Consider the following 24,694-nt stretch of genomic DNA (forward strand, 5'->3'; position numbering starts at 1 on the left):
ATCTAGGTTGGTCGTAACTTTCCTTCCAAGGAGTAAGCGTCTTTTAATTTCATAGCTGCAGTCACCATCTGCAGTGATTTTGGAGCCCCAAAAAATAAAGTTTGACACTGTTTCCTCTGTTGCCCCATCTATTTCCCATGAAGTGATGGGGCCGGATGCCATGATCTTCGTTTTCTGAACGTTGAGCTTCAAGCCAACTTTTTCAGTCTCCACGTTCACTTTCATCAAGAAGCTTTTTAGTTCCTCTTCACTTTCTGCCATAAGGGTGGTGTTATCCGCATATCTGAGGTTATTGATATTACTCCCGGCAATCTTGATTCCAGCTTGTGTTTCTTCCAGCCTAGCATTTCTCATGATGTACTCTGCATATAACTTAAATAAGCAGGGTGACAATATACAGCCTTGACATACTCCTTTTCCTATTTGGAACCAGTCTGCTGTTCCATGTCCAGTTCCAACTGTTGCTTTCTGACCTGCATACAGATTTCTCAAGAGGCAAATCAGGTGGTCTGGTATTCCCATCTCTTTCAGAATTTTCCACAGATTATTGTATCCACACAGTCAAAGGCTTTGACATAGTCAATAAAGCAGAAATAGATGTTTTTCTGGAACTCTCTTGCTTTTTCCATAATCCAGCGGATGTTGGCAATTTGGGCTCTGGTTCCTCTGCCTTTTCTAAAACCAGTTTGAACATCAGGAAGTTCACAGTTCACGTATTGCAGAAGCCTGTCTTGGAGAATTTTGATCATTACTTTACTAGCATGTGAGATGAGTGCAATTGTGCAGTAGTTTGAGCATTCTTTGGCATTGCCTTTCTTTGAGATTAATGAAAACTGACCTTTTCCAGTCCTGTGGCTACTGCTGAGTTTTCCAAATTTGCTGGCATATTGAGTGCAGCACTTTCACAGCATCATCTTTCAGGATTTGGAATAGCTCAACTGGAATTCCATCACCTCCACTAGCTTTGTTCATAGTGATGCTTTCGAAGGCCCACTTGACTTCACATACCAGGGTGTCTGCCTCTAGGTCAGTGATCACACCATCTGGTGTGACCCAGTGATTATCTGGGTAGGGAAACTTTTTTTGTACAGTTCTTCTGTGTATTCTTGCCACCTCTTCTTAATATCGTCTGCTTCTGTTAGGTCCATACCATTTCTGTCTTTTTTCAAGCCCATCTTTGCATGAAATGTTCCCTTGGTATCTCTAACTTTCTTGAAGAGATCTCTAGTCTTTACCATTCTGTTGTTTTCCTCTATTTCTTTGCATTGATCTCTGAGGAAGGCTTTCTTATCTCTTCTTGCTATTCTTTGGAACTCTGCACTCAGATTCTTATATCTTTCCTTTTCTCCTTTGCTTTTTGCTTCTCTTCTGTTCACGGCTATTTGTAAGGTCTCCCCAGACAGCCATTTTGCTTTTTTGCATTTATTTTCCATGGGGATGGTCTTGATCCCTGTCTCCTGTACAATGTCACGAACCTCAGTCCATAGTTCATCAGGCACTCTATCTATCAGATCTAGGCCCTTAAATCTATTTCTCACTTCCACTGTATAATCATAAGGGATTTGATTTAGGCCATACCTGAATGGTCTAGTGGTTTTCCCTACTTTCTTCAATTTCAGTCTGAATTTGGCAATAAGGAGTTCATGATCTGAACCACAGTCAGCTCCTGGTCTTGTTTTTGCTGACTGTATAGAGCTTCTCCATCTTTGGCTGCAAAGAATATAATCAATCTGATTTCGGTGTTGACCATCTGGCGATGTCCATGTGTAGAGTCTTCTCTTGTGTTGTTGGAAGAGGGTGTTTGTTATGACCAGTGCATTTTCTTGGTAAAACTCTATTAGTCTTTGCCCTGCTTCATTGCATATTCCAAGGCCAAATATACCTATTACTCCAGGTGTTTCTTGACTTCCTACTTTTGCATTCCAGTCCCCTATAATGAAAAGGACATCTTTTTTGGGTGTTAGTTCTAAAAGGTCTTGTAGGTCTTCATAGAACCGTTCAACTTCAGCTTCTTCAGCATTACTGGTTGGGGCATAGACTTGGATTACTGTGATATTGAATGGTTTGCCTTGAAAACGAACAGAGATCATTCTGTTGTTTTTGAGATTGCATCCAAGTACCGCATTTCAGACTCTTTTGTTGACCATGATGGCCACTCCATTTCTTCTGAGGGATTCCTGCCCTCAGTAGTAGATATAATGGTCATCTGAGTTAAATTCACCCATTCCAGTCCATTTCAGTTTGCTGATTCCTAGAATGTTGACATTCACTCTTGCCATCTCTTGTTTGACCACTTCCAATTTGCCTTGATTCATGGACCTGACATTCCAAGTTCCTATGAAATATTGCTCTTTACAGCATCAGACCTTGATTCTATCACCAGTCACATCCACATCTGGGTATTCTTTTTGCTTTGGCTCCATCCCTTCATTCTTTTTGGAGTCATTTCTCCACTGATCTCCAGTAGCCTATTGGGCACCTACTGACCTGGGGAGTTTCTCTTTCAGTATCCTATCATTTTGCCTTTTCATACTGTTCATGGGGTTCTCAAGGCGAGAATACTGAAGTGGTTTGCCATTCCCTTCTCCAGTGGGCCACATTCTGTCAGATCTCTCCACCATGACCCGCCCATCTTGGGTTGCCCCACAGGCATGGCTTAGTTTCATTGAGTTAGACAAGGCTGTGGTCCTAGTGTGATTAGATTGACTAGTTTTCTGTGAGTATGGTTTCAATGTGTCTGCCCTCTGATGCCCTCTTGCAACACCTACCGTCTTACTAGGGTTTTTCTTACCTTGGGCGTGGGGTATCTCTTCACGTCTGCTCCAGCAAAGTGCAGCTGTTGCTCCTTACCTTGAACGAGGGGTATTTCCTCACCACAGCCCTTCCTGACCTTCAACGTGGGATAGCTCCTGTAGGCCCTCCCCCACTCGTGCAGCCACCTCTATGCAGCCACCACTGAGATAAGTATTATCTTAGTGATTTAAAAAAAAATTTTTAATGAGGCTTGAAACTTTTGATCCAATTCTGAGAAATACTATGTTGTAAAGAAAAAAAAAAAACAAAACCCACAGGAAATTAACATGTGATACAGTATTATTAATTAAAGTACAGATTTTGTTCAAGTTCCAAAAATTTTATGCTAGCACCCATTAGTTGTTTTCATACCTTTTAAAAATTTCACATTCTATTTAGTTGCATTGAGAAGTTTCAACTGCATGCAACAGATTCTAATAAATTATCTTTTCATTTTTTTATTCCATTACAGAGCTAAAAGTTTAAATAACAAAGATGCTTAAATCTGTTCTACGATAACCACCTGCAAGTGATTGTTCATCTCTGTTTGTTCATCTTTATTGAAAAGATTAATGAGATCAGTGATCACTCAGTTAGTTGGTCAGTGTTATCTGACTTTTTTGCAATCCCATGGGCTGTAGCCCACAAACTCCTCTCTCCATGGAATTTTCCAGGCAAGAATACTGGAGTGGGTTGTGTTTTCTGCCAACCTTGCTCCACCTACACCCAAAATGTTTTTTTCTGCTTGCCACTCAAGGTCATAGTTCCTTGCTCATGAGCCTCAGCCAACCAGCACTTCAGTGAAAGGCTCCATCTCGCCAGTCCCAGAAACATTTCATGCCTGCCAGCCTCTGTTCGGCCATCGTGAATTATTTCTTGCTCAAGGCAGCCCAGTTAAATTTTCCACCATTCAATGGGCAACAACTACACCTTCTCCATAAGACTAGAATCCCAACATTCTAAATATGTTACTTCCTTGTAAATTCATCTCTCAGCCCCACGTTCTTCTTTAGAGAGCTCATTCAGTTCAGTTTAGTTTAGTCGCTCAGTCGTGTCCGACTCTGCGACCCCCATGAGTTGCAGCACGCCAGGCGTCCCTGTCCATCACCAACTCCTGGAGTTCACCCAAACTCACGTCCATCAAGTAGGTAATGCCATGCAGCCATCTCATCCTCTGTCGCCCCCTTTTCCTCCTGCCCCCAATGCATTCCAGCATCAGAGTCTTTTCCAGTGAGTCAACTCTTCGCATGAGGTGGCCAAAGTACTGGAGTTTCCGCTTTAGCATCATTTCTTCCAAAGAAATCCCAGGGCTGATCTCCTTCAGAATGGACTGGTTGCATCTCCTGGCACTCCAAGGGACTCTCAAGAGTCTTCTCCAACACCATAGTTCAAAAGCATCAATTCTTCAGCGCTCAGCCTTCTTCAGAGTCCAACTCTCAAATCCAAACATGACCACAGGAAAAACCATAGCCTTGACTAGATGAACCTTTGTTGGCAAAGTAATGTCTCTGCTTTTGAACATGCTCTCTAGGTTGGTCATAACTTTCCTTCCAAGGAGTAAGCGTCTTTTAATTTCATGGCTGCAGTCACCATCTGCAGTGATTTTGGAGCCCAGAAAAATAAAGTCTGACACTGTTTCCACTGTTTCCCCATCTATTTCCCATGAAGTGGGGGGACCGGTTGCCATGATCTTCGTTTTCTGAACGTTGAGCTTTAAGCCAACTTTTTCACTCTCCTCTTTCACTTTCATCAAGAGGCTTTTGAGTTCCTCTTCATTTGCTGCCATAAGGGTGGTGTCATCTGCATGTCTGAGGTTATTGATATTTCTCCTGGCAATCTTGATTCCAGCTTGTGTTTCTTCCAGTCCAGCATTTCTCATGATGTACTCTGCATATAACTTAAATAAGCAGGGTGACAATATACAGCCTTGATGGACTACTTTTCCTATTTGGAACCAGTCTGTTGTTTCATGTCCAGTTCCAACTGTTGCTTCCTGACCTGCATACAAATTTCTCAAGAGGCAGATCAGGTGGTCTGGTATTCCCATCTCTTTCAGAATTTTCCACAGTTTATTGTGATCCACACAGTCAAGAGCTTTGACATAATCAATAAAGCAGAAATAGATGTTTTTTGGGAACTCTCTTGCTTTTTCGATGATCCAGCGGATGTTGGCAATTTGATCTCTGTTTCCTCTGCCTTTTCTAAAACCAGCTTGAACATCAGGAAGTTCACGGTTCACATATTGCTGAAGCCTGGCTTGGAGAATTTTGAGCATTACTTTATGGTGGACTGCAATCCATGGAGTTGCAAAAGAGTCAGACCCGACTTGGTGACCAAATGAATACAGCTATTAATTGGTCACCAAGTCGTGTCTGACTCTCTTGCAACTAGATGGATTGTAATCCACCAGGCTGCTCTGTAAATGGGATTTCCCATCAAATGCACTGGAGTGGGTTATCATTTCCTTCTCCAGGGGATCTTCCCAACCCATGGGTCAAATCCATGTCTCTTGCATTGGAAAGAGAATTTTTACCACCCAGCCACCAGGGAAGCCCTTTGTAGTTAATACCCTGAAACAATTATTTATTGTATGTGAACTCTTTCTATTCAAACTGCACTGTGGTCTGTCTCCTGGCTGGACCACAACTGATACCATATGTAAAATAACAAACACAATGCCGGCCTTATAAGCATTTAAGAAACACTATTTCTTTTCACTGTACAACAAAGATTCAATGAACAAGAAAATTCCACAAAAGAATTTATATTGAGTTCCAAAAAAATGAATATTTTTAACATTTTATTTTCAATAATCAGTAGTAACCAACAACTCCATGTTACATAATAAGACGATTTGAATACCAATCCAATGTTCTAGGTTCTTAGCTTGTAGCTTCTGAGGACATTTGAGATCATCAGATACTAGATAAATATTGAATAAAAAGCATTAAGTTGTGATGAGGAGAGAGTGGGATGGGAGAAAGTAGACCTGGATTCCAGTCTAAACTTAAGGTCTGTGCTTAAGTTGTTGTTCAGTCCCTAAGTCCAATACTTTGCAACCTCATGGACTGCAGCATGCCAGGCACTTCTGTCATTCAGTGGATATCTGCAGTTATTATTCAGTCCCTTTTAGAGTCAATGTATTCAAGGATAGATCAAGAGGATTGGAGGAGATTATCTGTTTTACTTCTACCTATAAAGTTCAGTGAATCTCTTTAATCACTATCTGCAGTCACTTTCTTTCTCCAGTGCTTCTTCACAGCATTTTTTACCTCAGCATTTCTGAGCATATAGATTAAAGGATTTAACATAGGGGCCACCAAAGTGTAAAAGACAGCAACAGCTTTATCAATGGGCAGAGTGGTGACTGGGTGAAGATACACAAAGATACAGGGCACAAAAGGCAAAACAACTACTGTGATGTGAGAGACACACGTAGAGAGGGCTCTGTGCCTCCCCTCCAAACTGTATGCCCCTAGGGAGTGCAAGATGACCACATAGGAGGCCAACAGGAGGAGGAAGTTTAACAGGCAGATGAACCCACTGTTGGCAGCAACAAAGAGACCAAGGATGTGGGTGTCCACACAGACAAGTTTCAACAAAGGGTACGAGTCACACATGAAGTGGTCTATGACATTGGGGCCACAGAAGGGCAGCCGGACTGTAAAGAGGACCTGAAGGGTTGCGTGGAGAAATCCTCCAGTCCAGGCCACCCCCAGCAGGAGGACGCACAGCCTGTGGCCCATGATGGCCGTGTAGTGCAGAGGTTTGCAGATGGCCACGTAGCGGTCATAGGCCATCTCTGTGAGCAGGATGATCTCAGTAGCACCAAAAATGTGTTCTGCATAGACTTGAGCCATACACCCATTAAAGGAGATTGTCTTGATCTCCTGAAGGGAGTCCACCATCAACTTAGGAGCTGAAGAAGAAGAGTAAATTGTGTCTATCAAGGAAAGATGGGTCAGGAAGAAGTACATGGGGGAGTTCAGAGCCTGGCGGGTGGTACTGGTAACCACAATGAGCAGGTTGCCTGAGAGGGTTACCATGTATAAGACCAAAAACACCACAAACACTATTTTTTGCATTTGGGGGTTCTGTGTAAGACCTACTAGAATGAATACAGTCACATTCCTTTCATTCTCCATCTATGTGGTATGGCTAATAAAAACTCTGGCAAGGAACACTTTACCTTTAAAAAAGAAAGAAAGAAAAAGGGAATATTAATGAATGAATTACTACAAAATACTACCTTTTAACAGTACTCTGACAATATCACAATGATTCCTTCTTTTCCCCAAACTGTCTAGGAACACATGGGCCAAAATTTCTCTTAGTTGACTCTCTTAGATTTTTTTTTTTTTTTACATTTTTTAATAGTTCAAAATTCTGGAGCTTGCCTTACTAATTTTAATCAGAAAATACATGTTTTTTTCTTGGAGGCCTTAGGTGAAACAATGAATTTTTTAATTGAATGGTATATGTATGGGAAAATAAACATAGGAAGCTGTGTACTGGCACATTGTGGGACCCCAAAATATATTATCTGAATATATTAATATTTGAAGAAATCACTTTAATGTACTCATAATGTTATTGTTATCAGTTCACTAAATGAACATAGAATGAGGGTCTCGCTGGACTCTAACAGCTTTAAGAGGATCAGGGCAGGGGGTAAGTCTGCCCTAGTGGCCCCATGGACCACTTTTAATCATCCTAGATACTGTCTTTAGTCTACCATCTAAAAATTATTGATCACTAGTTTTAACATATGCCATTAATACTAACAGGTAATAAGCCAAGGCTCAGTAATCAACCAGATCACTTTAATGCAAAGTCTATTTCCATTTACTTGATGAGGAATATATATATTAGTCAAGTCCACTTTAAGGTAATATATACAGCTAAGTGGGTTTCCCAGATGGCACTAGTGGTAAAGAACCTGCGTGCCAGTGCAAAGACATAAAAGACATCAAGACCCAGGTTTGATCCCTAGGTTGGCAAGGTACATAATGAGGTAACTTTTCCAATGAAGTTACTCAGTCTTGTCTGACTCTTTGTGATCCAATGGACTGTAGCCTACCAGGAACCTCTGTCCATGGAATTTTCCAGGCAAGAGTACTGGAGTGGGTTGCCATTTCCTTCTCCAGGGGATCTTCCAGGCCCAGGGATCGAACCCAGGACTCCCACATCGCAGGCAAATGCTTTACCATCTGAGCAACCAGGGAAGCCCCAGATTCTCTGCACCAGGGAACTCTTCCAGATGATCCCACAAACTCTTCATTGAGAAGATAGCTTTAGAGTTCCAAGCCCCAGGATAGTGGGCTCTCTTCTGGATAGCCCAGGGCGTCAGAGAATCCTTCCAGGGACAAGGACACTTGAGAAGAAAGTCTGCACACACTTCTAATTGCCAGCTCTTCTCTAGACAAGATGACACCTGGGAGAACCAAGAACCAACTGATATATTTTTATGCTTTCCCGATGGTCTGTACCAAAGGCTGGATTTCATGATCAAAATCAGACAGAAAATCCCAAACTTAACTCATTCATTCTCATTATTTCACTTTTTACCTCGGCTTCTTGCAAACTTTGAAGGAGTTGGCTTTAAAATAGTTCTCTTTTACAATTTATATCAGCTCCTTTCATCCCACACAACACAATAGCCAACTCACAAACAAAACAACCTGGCCTATGTCAAACTCAGTGGACATTTTTGATGTCCTCTGTTAATTGACAGACCCAAACACAGGATAATTTTCAGTTTTCTTCATTTTTTGTCTTAATCCAAAGACCAATTCTGTTCCTATTTCCATTCATATTCCCTAATACTCATAATTTTGGAAAAATAAGAAATGGACAAAAGTTACGGACAGCAAAATAATCTTAACCTTCCATAAAATGGCACACAGACTGCAATTGAGAGGTGAGAACTTCAGCAAACAAACTACTTAAGCAGGGAAATCTTTGTTTACTTGCTTAAGTTCAATATACTCAAACATTGGTTAATGCACTTTTACTATGTCTGCTTTTTCTCAATCTTTATAGAACGCAGAGATTTATTTTTTACACCATGGCATTCCTATAACTGTTAGCTTTGTTGAGTTTCACAATGTACTAGGTATTACACTAAATATTTACATGTACGTGATCTTCAAAATGATCCTTGTGAGGTTGATGTACTGTTGCCTGTATTTTAAAGAAAAAGGAACTGTGGTTACAAGAAGAAAATGACTTACCCAAAGTAATAATGATGAAAACCCTAATAAAGAAGACTGTATTCAAATTCAGGATGCCTGTATCTAGCTCTCTACCACTCAGTTCCTCTCCAGGAGGAACCCAGTTTACTTCTGGGAATCAGCAATGCCAGAGTTTAGACATGGCCACTGGTGACCACATGAAATCCATGGCAGTTCTTTTGCTAACCTGTGAAATATAGTGAAAGATGTTAATGGGATCCAGGGTCGATTGGACAAGACCTAGAATTTTGTAAACAAAAAATCTCCCAGTACTTTGCATTTCATCATCTCATCAGTTCGGTTAAGTTCAGTCACTCAGTCGTGTCCGACTCTTTGAGACCCCATGGACTGCATGCAGCATGCCAGGCCTCCCTGTCCATCACCAACTCCACAGCTTGCTCAAATTCATGTCCATCAAGTCGGTGATTCCATTCAACCATCTCATCCTCTGTCGTCCCCTTCTCCTCCTGCCTTCAATCTTTCCCAGCATCAGGGTCTTTTCAAATGAGTCAGTTCTTTGTATCAGGTGGCCAAGGTATTGGAGTTTAAGCTTCAGCATCAAATCTTCCAATGAATATTCAGGACTGATTTCCTTTAGGATTGACTGGTTTGATCTCCTTGCACTCCAAGGGACTCTCAAGAGTCTTCTGCAACACCACAGTTCAAAAGCATCAATCTTTGGCACTCAGCTTTCTTTATATTCCAACTCTCTCTCTCTCTTTTTTTTTTTTTTTTTTTGACTTCATGCATATTTTTTTTCAGGCAATAAATAAAATTTTATTGGACCACAGCTATGCTTATACAGTTACATATTGTCTCTGGCTGTTTCTTTTTTTTTTTTTAATTGGAGGCTAATCACTTTTTGCCATACATTCACATGAATCAGCCATGGGTGTACATGTGTTCCCCATCCTGAACCCCCCTCCCACCTCCCTCCTCATCCCATCCCTCAGGGTCTTCCCAGTGCACCAGCCCTGAGCACCCTGTTTCATGCATCGAACCTGGACTGGTGATCTAGTTCACATATGATAATATATATGTTTCAATGCTATTCTCTCAAATCATCCCACCCTTGCCTTCTCCCACAGAGTCCAAAAGTCTGTTCTTTACATCTGTGTCTCTTTTGCTGTCTCGCATATAGGGCCATCATTACCATCTTTCTAAACTCCATATATATGCGTTAATATACTGTATTGGTGTTTGTTTGGTTTTTTTTCTGTTTTACTTCGCTCTGTATAATTGGCTCCAGTTTCATCCACCTCATTAGAATTGATTTGAATGTATTCTTTTTAATGGCTGAGTAATATTCCACTGTGTATAGGTACCACAGCTTTCTTATCCATTCATCTGCCAATGGATATCTAGGTTGCTTCCATGTCCTATCTATTGTAAACAGTGCTGCAATATGTTCCAACTCTCACATCCATACATGACCACTGTAAAAACCATAGCTTGACTAGACAGACCTTTGTTTGCAAAGTAGTGTCTCTGCTTATTAATATGCTCTCTAGGTTGGTCATAGCTTTTCTTCGAAGGAGGAAGCATCTTTTAATTTCATGGATATAGTCACCATCTTCAGTGATTTGGAGCCCAAAAAAATTAAATCTGTCACTGTTTCCATTGCTTCCCCATCTATTTGCCATGAAGTGATGGGACCAAATGTCATGATCCTCTTTAAAAGATGAGGAAACTGAGACCCAGAGAAAACCACAGCTAACTGATCAGTAGTACACAAGAATCCAAGTCTTCTAAAGCCCAAAACAGTATTTTTTTTTCCACAGCACCACTTCTTACTCTGTTAAGACACCTTAAGGTGACTGTATACAAGGGGAAAAAATCACCATTGGGTGACAAAGAGAATTAGCTTTAATCTCTCATATTTAGCAAGACCTGTTTTGACTCTCTAAGAAAAAGATGTAAGTCTAAGGTTGTGTGTGCGTGTGTGTGTGTCTGTGTGTTCAGCCATGTCCAGGTCTTTGTGAACCCATGGACTGCAGCCCGCCATCCTCCTCTGTCCATTGAATTTTCCAGGCAAGAACACTGGAGTGGGTTGCCATTTCCTACTCCAGAGGATCTTCCCAACCCAGGGATCAAACCTGCATCTCTTGCATCTCTTGTATTGGCAAGTGGATTCTTTGCCACTGAGCCACCAGGGAAGTCCAGTTCAGGGATACAGAAATTCAATCATGCTACTGGGACCACATCCACTGAAACAAAAATAAGATCTAACAAGATCCACCAAAGTTTGAATAGAATTAGAATAAAATAGCCTTTGAGCTTGGAGTTTAATAAAGACTCCCAATCACAGCAGAGGGCACATTTTTAATGCCATATTTTAATTCATTTTCTCTTAGGATCTCCGTTTTTGAACTGGGCTTTTTCTTCCAAAAAAAAATAGAATCCAAATGCTGTCCTTCTCTCTCCCATGATGCTCCATGGGAATCCATAAATCATAAACCTATCCCTTAATAATTATAGTTAAACCCATAAACAGTGAGCAAAATGAATATTTCTGCAAAATATCCTAAAACATCTAAAACCATCAGTATTAGAAAGGAAAACTTTAATGATTTTAACTCTAAACCTCTTAGAATAAAATGAAAATGTAAAAACCAGATTAAAAATCAACAGTGCTAGTTAACTTACCGTGGTGGGCTCTGTCCTTAAGAAGAATGATCAATGTACTCAGGAATAAGAAATAATCATTATTTGTAGCTGCTCAAACACCATGTCATGTAATGGAAGTTTCTCAAGTGTTCCCACTGACTGGACAATTCTACAGGAACCAGAGAATGTGAAGATGGCACAGATTTATTCAAACGGATTCAGCACACATTTGCAAAGCTCCAGTGCCTTGGAGAGTCACATCAAAGGAAAATAAAATGCTATGATAAATTTGAAACCCAAACTTCTTAGATACTAAAGAGAATCCTCTGATCTTCAGCACTTAGAGTCATGATTCCACAACAAGAAATACAAATATTTCATTACTTAATAAACTCCTCTTATTCTGCTCTTAAAATAAGAAAACAGCTTCTTCTTGAATCTCAGTATTTAGAGAGGATACTGAGAATGTTAAAGGACTGATTTTTCTATTAATAGCTAAGGCTTTGTCCCCCTAGGAATTAATTAACTCTGGTTTTTTGTTTTTTGTTTTTTGTTTTCCTAACTTTTGCCTTAGAAACAGATATTGAGGAGAATTTGTCCACAAACAATACATCTTCACCTGATTGGTTCTTTTCTGTGAACTGTAAACTAATGTAGCAACAGTTTTCATTGCTGGTTGGAAATTTGGGTGAGAAAGCAACTCTCATATAAGCCCTTGGGTATCATGAGCTGAGACGTAGAAAATAGTAAACGCTATGTGAACAACTCCATGGGGTTTCATCGAGGTTGCATACCTCTGAAAACATTTCCTCACTAACTGAGGTCACCAGAAGTGGGTAAGATTCTGAGTCAATGTCTCACTTGTACTATAAACACATCAGGACAAGTGCTATCTATAGGAACCTTGTGAGTTGACATATTTTCTGGCAGTGTGACATCTAGAGTTGGAGAACAAATGGAGGCTAAAATTCTACCAACACTTCTGGTGTAGAAATACAGAAAGATATCATCTTATGCCATCTTGCTGACTATTTTAGACTTTTGGGAATTCTATTGGCCATTCAATAAAAGAAATCTACCTAGGCAAACAGATTTTTTCAAATTTTGTTCACGTGCATTATCCTCAGGACAGTGCAACACATATTTTTAGCAAATACTCTGAAGCCTAGAGGAGAGGGTTTAAGTCACATGTTATATGACTTGATACAGCTATTATATTTAAGTGTATGGCTATGCAGTGGATGGAGAACTGGGGAAAATAGTAATAATAGTATAATCATGTAAATAAATTTTTCTGGCCACAGAATTATGAAGCTAGAAATCAACTATAGGAGAAAAAAAAAAAAGCCTGAAAAGCAAGTGGAGACTAAACAAGACAATACCAAACAACCAATGAATCACTGAAAGAAGAAATTTTAAAATGCCTGAAGACAAATTAAGGCAAAAGTGAAATGACCTAGAATCTATGCATGCATGCTAAGTCACTTCAGTCATGTCTGACTCTGTGTGACCCTATGGACCATAGCCTACCATCCTCTGTTCATGGAGGTTCTCCAGGCAAGAATACTGGAGCAGGTTTCCATGCCCTCTTCCAGGTATCTACAGAATGTAGCAGAAGTAGATCTAAGAGGGAAGTTTAGAGCATTAGAAGCCTACTTCAGGAAAGAGGAGAAATCTCAAACAACAATCTACTTATTCATCTAAAGGAAATACAAAAAGAAAATAGTCAAATCCCAAAGTTAGTAGAAGGAAAGAAGTCATAAAGATCAGAGTAGAAATATATGGGAAAAGAGACTAAAAATTAAAAAATAATAATAATGAAACTAAGACCTGGTTCTTTGAAAAAATAAGCAAAATTGGCAAAACTTTAGCCAGACTCATCAAGGTCCAAATCAATAAAAACAAAAAATTTAAAATGAGAAGTTACAAATAACCCCCACAGAAACCAAAAAAGATCATAAGAGGTTACTACAAACAACTATATGCCAATAAAGTAAACAACTTACAAGAAATGGATAAATTCCTAGACATGCATAATCCTACAAGACTGAACCAGTAAAAAAACATGAAATATGATCATATAAATTAAAAGTAATTAAATTAAATCCATAATTTAAAAAAATTAAAGCTATGGTGGCTCAGATGGTAAAGAATCTGCAGTACAGGACACTGGGGTTCAATTACTGGGTTGGAAAGATCACCTGGAGGAGAAAATGGCAACCCACTCCAGTATTCTTGCCTGGAGAAGTCCACGGACAGAGGAGCCTGGCAGCCTACAGTTCATAGGGTCACAAAGAGTCAGGCATGACTGAGCAACTAACACACACTTTCAATTTTGAAAAAAAAAAAAAAAAAAGTCCAGGACCAGATTTCTTCACAGGTAAGTTCTACCAAACATTTAGTGAAGAGTTAACACCTGTCTTTCTGAAACTATTTCAAAAAATTTACAGAGAAAGGGATGGTTCTGAACTCATTCTCTGAGGCCTGCATCACCCAAAATCAGGCAAAGATATCACAAAAGACAAGAAAATTATAGGCCAATATACTGATGAACCTAGATGCAAAATTCTTCAACAAAATATTAGCAACTAAATTCAATATAAGTTGAAAGGATCATATACCATGATCAAATATGATTTATCCCAGAGATACAAGGATACTTCAATATCAATAAAGCAATCAATGTGATATACCATGTTAACAAACTGAGGAATAAAAATTATTTAATCATCTTAGTATAGGCAAAGAAAGCTTTTGACAAAACTCTTCACCCATTTGTGACAAAAGCTCTTCAGAAGGTAGGCAGAGAGGAAACATATCTCAATGTAATAAAAGGCCATTCATGATAATCCCACAGCTAACATTATACTTAGTGATTAATGCTATACACTGTGTATACTCAAAAAGTATTTCCTCTAAGATACGGAAAAGAGACAAGGATGTTCACTCTTGCCACATTTATTATTTGTTGGAAGTTCTAGCCATAGAAATAGGAGAAAAGAAATAAAAGAAATCCAATTTAGAAAGTAAGAAGTAAAACTGTCACTGAAGTTGAAAATACAAAATATATAGAAAATCTTCGAAAAGCTACTAGAGCTCATCATTGAATTTGTAAAGTTTCAGAATACAAAATTAATATACAGAAATCTGTTGCATTTCTTCAACACACTAGCAACAAACCATCAGAAATAGAAATTAAGAGAACAATCCAATTTACAATCACATGATAAAGAATAAAATACTGAGGAATAAATCTAACTAAGGAGGTAAAAGATCTGGACTTGGTAAGCTATAATAAACTGATGAAAGAAATTCACTCTACAAACACATGGAAATATATATCATGTTCATGAATTGGAAGAATTAATATTATTAAAATCACAATATTATTCAAGGCAATCTACAGGTTCGATGAAATCTTGCCCAAAATACCAATGCTATTTTTAACAGAACTAGAACAAATAGCCCTAAAATTTCTATAAAATTTATATGACAATACCCTGAATAGCCAGAGCAGTCTTCAGAAAGAACCAAGTGGAAGTAGCACACTCCTGATTTCAAACTATACTACAAAGCTATAGCAATCAAGCAGTATGACACAAACATAAAAACAAATACCATGACATTAGAAGACACAAACTACTATATATAAAATAGATGAGAACAAGGTCCTACTGCATTGCACAGGGAACTATATTTAAAATCCCAAAGAAAGGCAATGCCAAAGAATGCTCAAACTACCGCACAATTGCACTCATCTCACATGCTAGTAAAGTAATGTTCAAAATTCTCCAAGCCAGGCTTCAGCAATACATGAACCGTGAACTTCCAGATGTTCAAGCTGGATTTAGAAAAGGCAGAGGAACCAGAGATCAAATTGCCTGGATCATGGAAGAAGGAAGAGAGTTCCAGAAAAACATCTATTTCTGCTTTATTGACTATGCCAAAGCCTTTGACTGTGTGGATCACAATAAACTGTGGAAAATTCTGAAAGAGATGAGAATACCAGATCACCTGACCTGCCTCTTGAGAAACCTATATGCAGGTCAGGAAGCAACAGTTAGAACTGGACATGGAACAACAGACTGGTTCCAAATAGGAAAAGGAGTACATCAAGGCTGTATATTGTCACCCTGCTTATTGAACTTACATGCAGAGCACATCATGAGAAAGCTGGGCTGGAAGAAGCACAAGTTGGAATCAAGATTGCTGGGAGAATATCAATAACCTCAGATATGCAGATGACACCACCCTTATGGCAGAAAGTGAAGAGGAACTCAAAAGCCTCTTGATGAAAGTGAAAGGGGAGAGTGAAAAAGTTGGCTTAAAGCTCAACATTCAGAAAACGAAGATCATGGCATCTGGTCCCTTCACTTCATGGGAAATAGATGGGGAAACAGTGTCAGACTTTATTTTTCTGGGCTCCAAAATCACTGCAGATGGTGATTGCAGCCATGAAATTAAAAGATGCTTACTCCTTGGAAGAAAAGTTATGACCAACCTAGATAGCATATTCAAAATCAGAGACATTACTTTCCCAACAAAGGTCCTTCTAGTCAAGGCTATGGTTTTTCCAGTGGTCATGTATGGATGTGAGATTTGGACTGTGAAGAAAGCTGAGCGCTGAAGAATTGATGCTTTTGAACTGTAGTGTTGGAGAAGACTCTTGAGAGTCCCTTGGACTGCAAGGAGATCCAACCATTCCATTCTAAAGGAGATCAGTCCTGGGTGTTCTTTGGAAGGAATGATGCTAAAGCTGAAACTCCAGTACCATGGCCACCTCATGCAAAGAGCTGACTCATTGGAAAAGACTCTGATGCTGGGAGGAATTGAGGGCAGGAGGAAAAGGGGATGACAGGTGATGAGATGGTTAGATGGCATCACCGACTCGATGGATGTGACTTTTAGTGAACTCCAGGAGCTGGTGATGGACAGGGAGGCCTGGTGTGCTGCAATTCATTGGGTCGCAAAGAGTCAGACACAAGTGAGCGACTAAACTGAACTGAACTGAACTGAATAAATCATAATGGAAAATAATATGATATACCTGAATCACTTTGCTGTATATCAGAAATTAACAGGACACCTTAAATCAACTATACATCAACTTTAAAACAGAAAAATGTTATGTATATATATGTGTGTGTGAATTAGTCACTCAGTTTTATCTGACTCTATGACCCCATGAACTATAGCCCACTGGGCTTCTCTGTCCGTGGAATTCTCCAGGCAAGAATACTGGAGTGGGTAGCCATTTCCTTCTCCAGGGCATCTTCCCAACCTAGGAATCACACCCAGGTCTTCTGCATTGGCAGGCAGATCCTTTTACCATCTGAGTTAATATACAGTGAGGAGAACAAATATTGCTGTAAAATATCCTAAACCATATAAAAAGTAATTTCCTATAAATTGTCAAAAATAAAGCTTTAATGATTTTAATTGCAAACCCTTGAAGAACGTGGAAATGTGAAAAGTGGTTTATAAATCAGCAAGTCTAGTTTACCTCCTGTGGTTGCTTCCACAGTTAAGGAGAATGCCCAAGGTGTTCAGGAATAAGAAATAACCAATGCATGTAATGTCATATCATGTATATTTCTCAAGTTCCCACTGATTGGACAATTCTACAGGATGCAGAGAGTGTCAAGATGACACAAATTTATTCAAATAGATTCAGTAAGCATTTCAAAACTCTAATGCCTTAGAAAGTCAAGTCAAAGGAAAAGAAAATACTATGTTGAATTTGAAGCCCAAAGTCTTATGATCTAAGAGAAATCTTCTGATATTGAGCTCCTAGTCTATGGCTACAGAACAAGAAACACAAATATTTCTGATACTTAATAAGCTCCTCTTATTCTGTTCTTAAAATAAGAAAACAGCTTCTTTCTCAGTCTTAATATTTAGAGAGGCTTCCCTGGTGGCTCAGATGGTAAAGCGTCTGCCTACAATGCAGGAGATCTGGGTTCAATCCCTGGGTCGGGAAGATCTCCTGGAGAAGAAAATGGCCACCCACTCCAGTATTCTTGCCTGGAAAGTCCCATGGATGGAGGAGCCTGGTAAGCTACAGTCCATGGGGTTGCAAAGAGTCAGACACGACTGAGTTACTTCACTTTCTTTCACTTTCTTCATGAGAATATCAAAGGACAAATCTTTCCATCTAAGGTTTTATCCTCCCAGGAATTAATTATCTTAATTATTTTTTAAAACAATTTTATCCTAGAAGCAAATACTTGGAAGAAGCCATTCATGAATAACACATCTTCAGCCGATTGGGTCTTTCTCTTGCACTTTAAGATATTAGCAGACTACATTCCTGATAAGAAAATAGGAACTCCTCCATGACTTGATTCAATGGTGAAACTACATCACAGGTCCACATACTGGAATTATGCCACCTTACTATTCACATGATATTCAGTTTTCTTAACAATCCAGGTTCATGTAAAGAGGCCTCTCACATGCTAAGTTTCCAAGTGCAGAGAATTTAATTACCCAGTCAAGAATGGATGATTCGTAAACATGTTTCTCCAGAATGTCTGCTTCTAGGACAAAGTCTTTCCATTAAATGGGGATAATTAACTCCTGGGAGAGAAACAGCAGCTGCAAGACAAGGTCCCTGGACTCGATGGAAACCTCTTCAGATCAAATCAGTCGCTCAGTCGTGTCCGACTCTTTGCGACCCCATGAATCGCAGCACGCCAGGCCTCCCTGTCCATCACCAACTCCCAGAGTTCACTGAGACTCACGTCCATCGAGTCAGTAATGCCATCCAGCCATCTCATCTCTGTCGTCCCCTTCTCCTCTTGCCCCCAATCCCTCCCAGCATCAGAGTCTTTTCCAATGAGTCAACTCTTCGCATAAGGTGGCCAAAGTACTGGAAGCCTCTTAAATAGTAATAAAGGACAAGGTGGAAATGGTCGGTCTTGAAATCCACTTCTCCAAAGCAAGATTCATCATGAGCAGAGTGAACCATTTGAATACACTTCCTCCACACTCTCTGCCTCTTGTCCTGTGGAATCAGAGATATTTATTTAATATAATTTCTCTTTTGTGTTGCAAGTGAACCCACTCTAAATTCAAATAAGAATAGAGGTTACAAACAGGTTTTCTGTGAAGAATTTTAAGACTTTATACTAGGTGGAAAGATTTAGATTTCTAAGAAGGCTTTCTTTATTAACAGGTTTTTTCAGATGTAATCAATTTACCCAAAACAAGTTCACATGTTCGATGTAAAAATTTTGTCAACAACTCTTCATTTGACAGCTAGCTATATGAATAGGCTCTTACCAAGTGTGAAATTTTTCATACTGAAAGTTACTTATAATAAGAATTGGTCATTTTGAATACAAGATTGTGTTTTGAATATGTTTGGAGAGATGTTTCTTCCCAAACATCACTAAGATAATTTAACAGAGCTAAGGTAAATTTAACAATAGTGCTGATGCTTATTATAGATTCTCACTTTCCATATATAGTACTCATACTTGAAACATACATCAACACTTTTCAGATATAATATTAATAATAAAATATCTCATCTTCATTCTAATTTTCCAAAAATTAATATGATCCACTCAACTTGAAAGTTCACAATTTTGAGGCTTAAGGAGTTTAAGCAAACTGTAAGAGCTCACTTCTCTGATACTAAGAACAATGCTTTGCCATAGACACCTCTTTTAGTTATCAAAACTATCAATGACAATTAAAGCAAAATTTAAATATACTTCCAATACACAAAATGGGAAACTACAAACATTAATGACATAAATCATCAGTCTTTCCATCAAGCACAAGTATGAGGACCCTATCTGGGAAAAACTGCTATGGATAAAATGGGTCTCTCTTGCTTCTTTGAGAGTAAAATTGGCAATGATTCTTCTGGAGCTTATTGCATGATTAAATAGTTCTCTGTATTACTGCTCCAACTGTTAATTCTTCCTATCCCACAGTGTATACAGTCACAAAAACAATTGGAAGTTCTTTTTGTGTAGTACATATTTCCTCTATCAATTAGCAATTATCATAGTGATCTATGAAGTGGATATTATTATTATTATTTTATAACTGAGAAAAAAAGGATATAAGATGCCAAACAAGGATATAAGTTGCCAGAAAATTTGGAAAACTCAGCAGTGGCCACAGGACTGGAATGGGTCAGTTTTCATTCCAATCCCAACAAAAGCCAATGCCAAAGAATGTTCAAGCTACCGCACAATTGCACTCATCTCACATGCTAGCACAGTAATGCTCAAAATTCTCCAAGCTAGGCTTCAACAGCACATGAACTTCCAGATGTTCAAGCTGGACTTAGAAAAGGTGGAGGAACCAGAGATCAAATTGCCAGCATCTGCTGGATCATCGAAAAAGCAGGAGAGTCCCAGAAAAATATCTACTTCTGCTTCTTTGACTATGCTAAAACTTTTGACTTTGTGGATCACAACAAACTGGAAAATTCTTCAAGTGATGGGAATACCAGAGCACCTTACCTGCCTCTTCAGAAATCTGTATGCAGGTCATGAAGCAACAGTTAGAACTGGACATAGAACAATGGACTGGTTCCAAATTGGGAAAGGAGTATGTCAAGGTTGTATATTGTCACCCTGCTTACTTAACTTATATACAGAGTACATCACATCATGCAAAATGCCGGACTGGATGAAGCACAAGCTGGAATCAAGATTGCCAGGAGAAATATCAATAACCTCAGATAGGCAGATGACACCACCCTTACGGCAGAAAGTGAAGAACTAAAGAGCCTCTTGATGAAAGTGAAAGAGGACAGTGAAAAAGCTGGCTTAAAACTCAACATTCAAAATATGAAGATCGTGGCATCTGGTCCCATCACTTCATTACAAAAAGATGGGGAACCAATGGGAACAGTGACAGACTTTATTTTGGGGGGCTCCAAAATCACTGTAGATGTTGACTGCAGCCATGAAATTAAAAGATGCTTACTCTTTGGAAGAAAAGTTATGACCAACCTAGAGAGCATACTGAAAACCAGAGACATTACTTTGCCAACAAAGGTCCATCTAGTCAAGGCTATGGTTTTTCCAGTAGTTCATGTATGGATGTAAGAGTTGGACTATAAAGAAAGCTGAGCACAGAAGAATTGATGCTTTTGAACTGTGGTGTTGGAGAAGACTTTTGAGAGTCCCTTGGGCTGCAAGGAGATCAAACCAGTCCACACTAAAGGAAATCAGTCCTGAATATTCCCTGAAAGGACTGATGTTGAAGCCTAAACTCCCAAAATTTTGGTCGTCTGATGCAAAGAACTGACTTGTTTGAAAAGACCCTGACACTGGGAAAGATTGAAGGTGGGAAGAGAAGGGGAAGTCAGAGGATGAGATAGTTGGATGGCATCGCCTACTCGATGCACATGAGTTTGAGTAAACTCCGGTGATGGACAGGGAGAACTAGCGTGCTGCAATCCATGGGGCCGCAAAAAGCTGGACACAGCTGAGCAACTGAACTGAGCTGAACTGAATTTATAACTATGATGGCTAATGGGCTCATGATAGCCACCAAGGCCAGCCCATCCTGGGGTCCACTATGTACTTTTTCCTGGCCCATCTCTCCTTTGCTGATGCCTGCTTCTCTTCTGTAGGTACCCCCCAAATTGATTGTAGACTCACTGTATGAAAAGAAGATTATCCTATTCAATGGATGTATGACTCATATTTCTTCAGAGGTGCTGAGATAATCCTGCTCATCGTGATGGCTTTTGACGACTATATGGCCATCTGCAAGCCCTTGCACTAAACAACCATCATGAACTGGTGGGTGTGTCAGCTGCTAGTGGGATTGTCATGGGTAGGAGGCTTTCTTCATGGATTCATACAAATCCTTTTGATCTTCTGATTACCCTCTTGTGGCTGTAACATCATATATCACTTTATGTGTGACCTGAACCCTTTGCTCAATCTTGTCTGCCCTGAGAACTGAGTCAGTAGATTGAGTAAAGCAGGTTATCCTTCCTATCTAATGTGGGTGGATCTCATGAAGTGCCTAAATAAAACAAGAAGACCAATAAAGATCGAATTCTGTTTGTCTGATTTCCTTTGAATTGAGACATTGAGATTTTTCCCTGCCTTTAGATTTGAACTGAAATGTTAGCTCTTCTTGAGTCTCACCCTGCCAGTATTCATATGAGAATTGTACCATCAGGTCTCCTGGGTCTCTAGTTTGCCAGTTGCTGGTCTTGTAATGTGTTAGATTTCATAATCACATGAGTCATTTTCTTATATTAAACTGCACGTGCATGTGTGTGTGTGTGTGTGTGTGTGCATGAGTGTATTCTACTGGTTCTGTTTCTCTGAAGACCACTGACTAACACAGGACCTTAAGAACATGGCAGATTTTCTTTCTTTAAGGCAGAAAAGTAAATCCAGTTATCAAGATAGCAGTTGATTAAATGTTCCCTGCATTAGAAACCTTCCAAAGCCAATTCTTCCAAGCTTTTATTCAGCACGTCTATGCTCAGAGTGGAGCTGTATGTTTTAGTCTGTGGGACTTCTCTTGCTCTCCACTCATTTCACTAGAACCCCAAGTCTAGCCACAGAGGGTGCTGGGGAGAAGTACTGCCTTTGCAATTTGCTCCACCAAGAAATCCTCACAGTCTTGCCTTCTCAGCTCCTTTAGTTCTCACAACATAGATGAGTTTTTTCCAAGTGCATTAACCAGCACTGTTTATTTCCTCAAGGGAAAAGTTATTTTAGCAGCCCTTCCCAAAATGGCAATTAAATGTTTCTACCTTTTTTCTACCTTCCCTGTGATCAGAGAATGCGAAGGGTTAGACTTCATGTATGTGATATGGATAATCTTGAAGCTATAGTCAGAACCTCAATTCTTTTTTTAACAGTGTTCATTGAATGCCTAAAACTACCAGGCCAATTTTACTTACCACTTGGGAACTTAATGTTATTGTGTGTGTGTGTGTGTGTGTGTGTGTGTGTGAGCTGATGAAATTTTTTCAATAAAGCTTGTCTCTGAAGTGGTATAAAGTAGAATTATTATGATCATTTCAAAAGATTACTGGTTCAACATTATTTATCATAACATAACAATGTTGGGTATAGGTTAAGGATTTGGAGGGAAAGTATTTAAATAAGAATAACCTGAGACCTAACTTGGCCTTTCTCTTTATTAGCTGCTTGGTCTTGGACAGAATTCTGAACTTCTCCATGCTTCTATTTCCTAATGTATAAAATAAGTATAAAAATGATAGCAGTAGCCATTTAGTAGATTTGCTGAGGATTAAATACAAACTATCTGCACAAACACTAAACACACCAAGTGTTCAGTTTTAGCTACAATTATCATTGTTATTATAACTATTACCTGTTTCCTGAAGATGTGAAGCAAGAGCAACTCATATACTGCTAATGGAAATGTAACAACCATTTGGAAGACAGTTTGCTAATTTATGCCTTTATCATATCATCTATAATACAATATGGAGAAGGCAATGGCACCCCACTCCAGTACTCTTGCGTGGAAAATCCCATGGACGGAGGAGCCTGGTAGGCTGCAGTCCATGGGGTCACTAAGAGTCGGACGCGACTGAGCGACTTCACTTTCACTTTTCTCTTTCATGCATTGGAGAAGGAAATGGCAACCCACCTCAGTGTTCTTGCCTGGAGAATCCCAGGGACGGCGGAGCCTGGTGGGCTGCCGTCTATGGGGTTGCACAGAGTCGGACACGACTGAAGGGACTTAGCAGAGCATAGCATAGCATAATACAATATCCAAACTGTTTTTAAAAAGGAAATATGAGGATTAACTTTTGAAATATTCAACACCTGTTTATGAAGGCCAAAAAAAAAACATTGTTGAGAGAAATTAAATGCACAAATCATTGAGATAAATCATGGATTAGAAACTCATTATTATTACCATACCAATGCTAAAAATGTCATGAAATTCCAATCCAAATTTCAACAGAACTTTTGGAGAAACTGACAAGCTTATTGTAAAATATCTATAAAGATATAGAAATTTAAAAGAATCTAGTAAAATAAATCACTTGCAAAAAATGAGTTGAAGTAATTATTTAATAGCAAAACTTATACAAAGCTCCAGAAATCAAGAGTGTGTTGCACGAGCACAAGAATAAACATGCAAACCTGTAAAATAAGAGAATGTACAGATATAGGACCAAATATATAAATTTTGACAAAGATATCAAAGTAACTCAGTAGGGAAAACAAGGACTTTTCAACAAACTATGTTGAACACAGTTTCAAAAAACTATGTTGAATCATTTGGACATCTATAAGGAATAAAATAAACCTCACCATTACTTCACATCATACACAAAAATTAACACATAATGAATGAGAGGTCAATGCATCAAAGGTAATGAAAATAATAAAAATTTTAATTTGACCTTGGGGTTAACTAACATTTCTTAGGTATGACACAATAAGCCTGAACCATAAGACAAATGAAAAGTTAAACTTTGCCAAAATTTTAAAATTTTGACTCATCAGATGACACCATTCTTAAAAGTGAAAATACAAACCACAGATTTGGTGAAAATTTTGCATATATGTCATATATATGTGATTAAGGATCTGTGTCTACAATATATAAAGAACAATTACAACTCAGCAATAAAAAAAACCCAGAGCTCCTATTTGTAGAATTTATAAAGAACTTGAAAAGAAACTTCACAAAATAAGATATATTAATACAAAAGGCCAATAAAAAAGTGAAAAAGGGTTCAACATCATAAATGATCCTGGAGATAATAATTAAAACTATATTAATTGGTGTCTACATATCCTCATATGAGGGCTAAAAGGAAAGCTACACTACCAAATAATGTGGATACAGAAACACTAGTCATGCCTTATTTTCTGAGAGATGGAGGGACAGGGAGGGCTGGCATGCTACAGTCCAGGGGGTCACAGAGAGTCAGACACGACTTGGCAGCTGAATAACAGCACATAGTTGCTTTACAGTGTTGTGCTGTTTTTACAGCAAAGTGAATCAGCTGTACCTATACATATATCCCCTCCTTTTTCGATTTCTTCCCTATTTGGGTCATCACAGAACACTGA

The 24,694-nt window shown here is 39.0% G+C and overlaps 1 protein-coding gene across 1 annotated transcript; it reads right to left on the reverse strand.

Annotated features, from left to right (window-relative positions):
• Positions 1–6,008: 6,008 nt before the first annotated feature.
• LOC102413786 (olfactory receptor 4C12-like) lies at positions 6,009–6,950 on the reverse strand. The gene has a single exon (XM_006057410.4). The coding sequence runs from the start codon at positions 6,936–6,938 to the stop codon at positions 6,009–6,011; it is 930 nt and encodes a 309-aa protein (XP_006057472.3). The 5' UTR covers positions 6,939–6,950.
• Between the last annotated feature and the right edge of the window lie 17,744 nt (positions 6,951–24,694).

This window comes from Bubalus bubalis, chromosome 16, assembly GCF_019923935.1.
Source record: "Bubalus bubalis isolate 160015118507 breed Murrah chromosome 16, NDDB_SH_1, whole genome shotgun sequence".
In the NCBI taxonomy this organism is placed as follows: domain Eukaryota; kingdom Metazoa; phylum Chordata; class Mammalia; order Artiodactyla; family Bovidae; genus Bubalus; species Bubalus bubalis.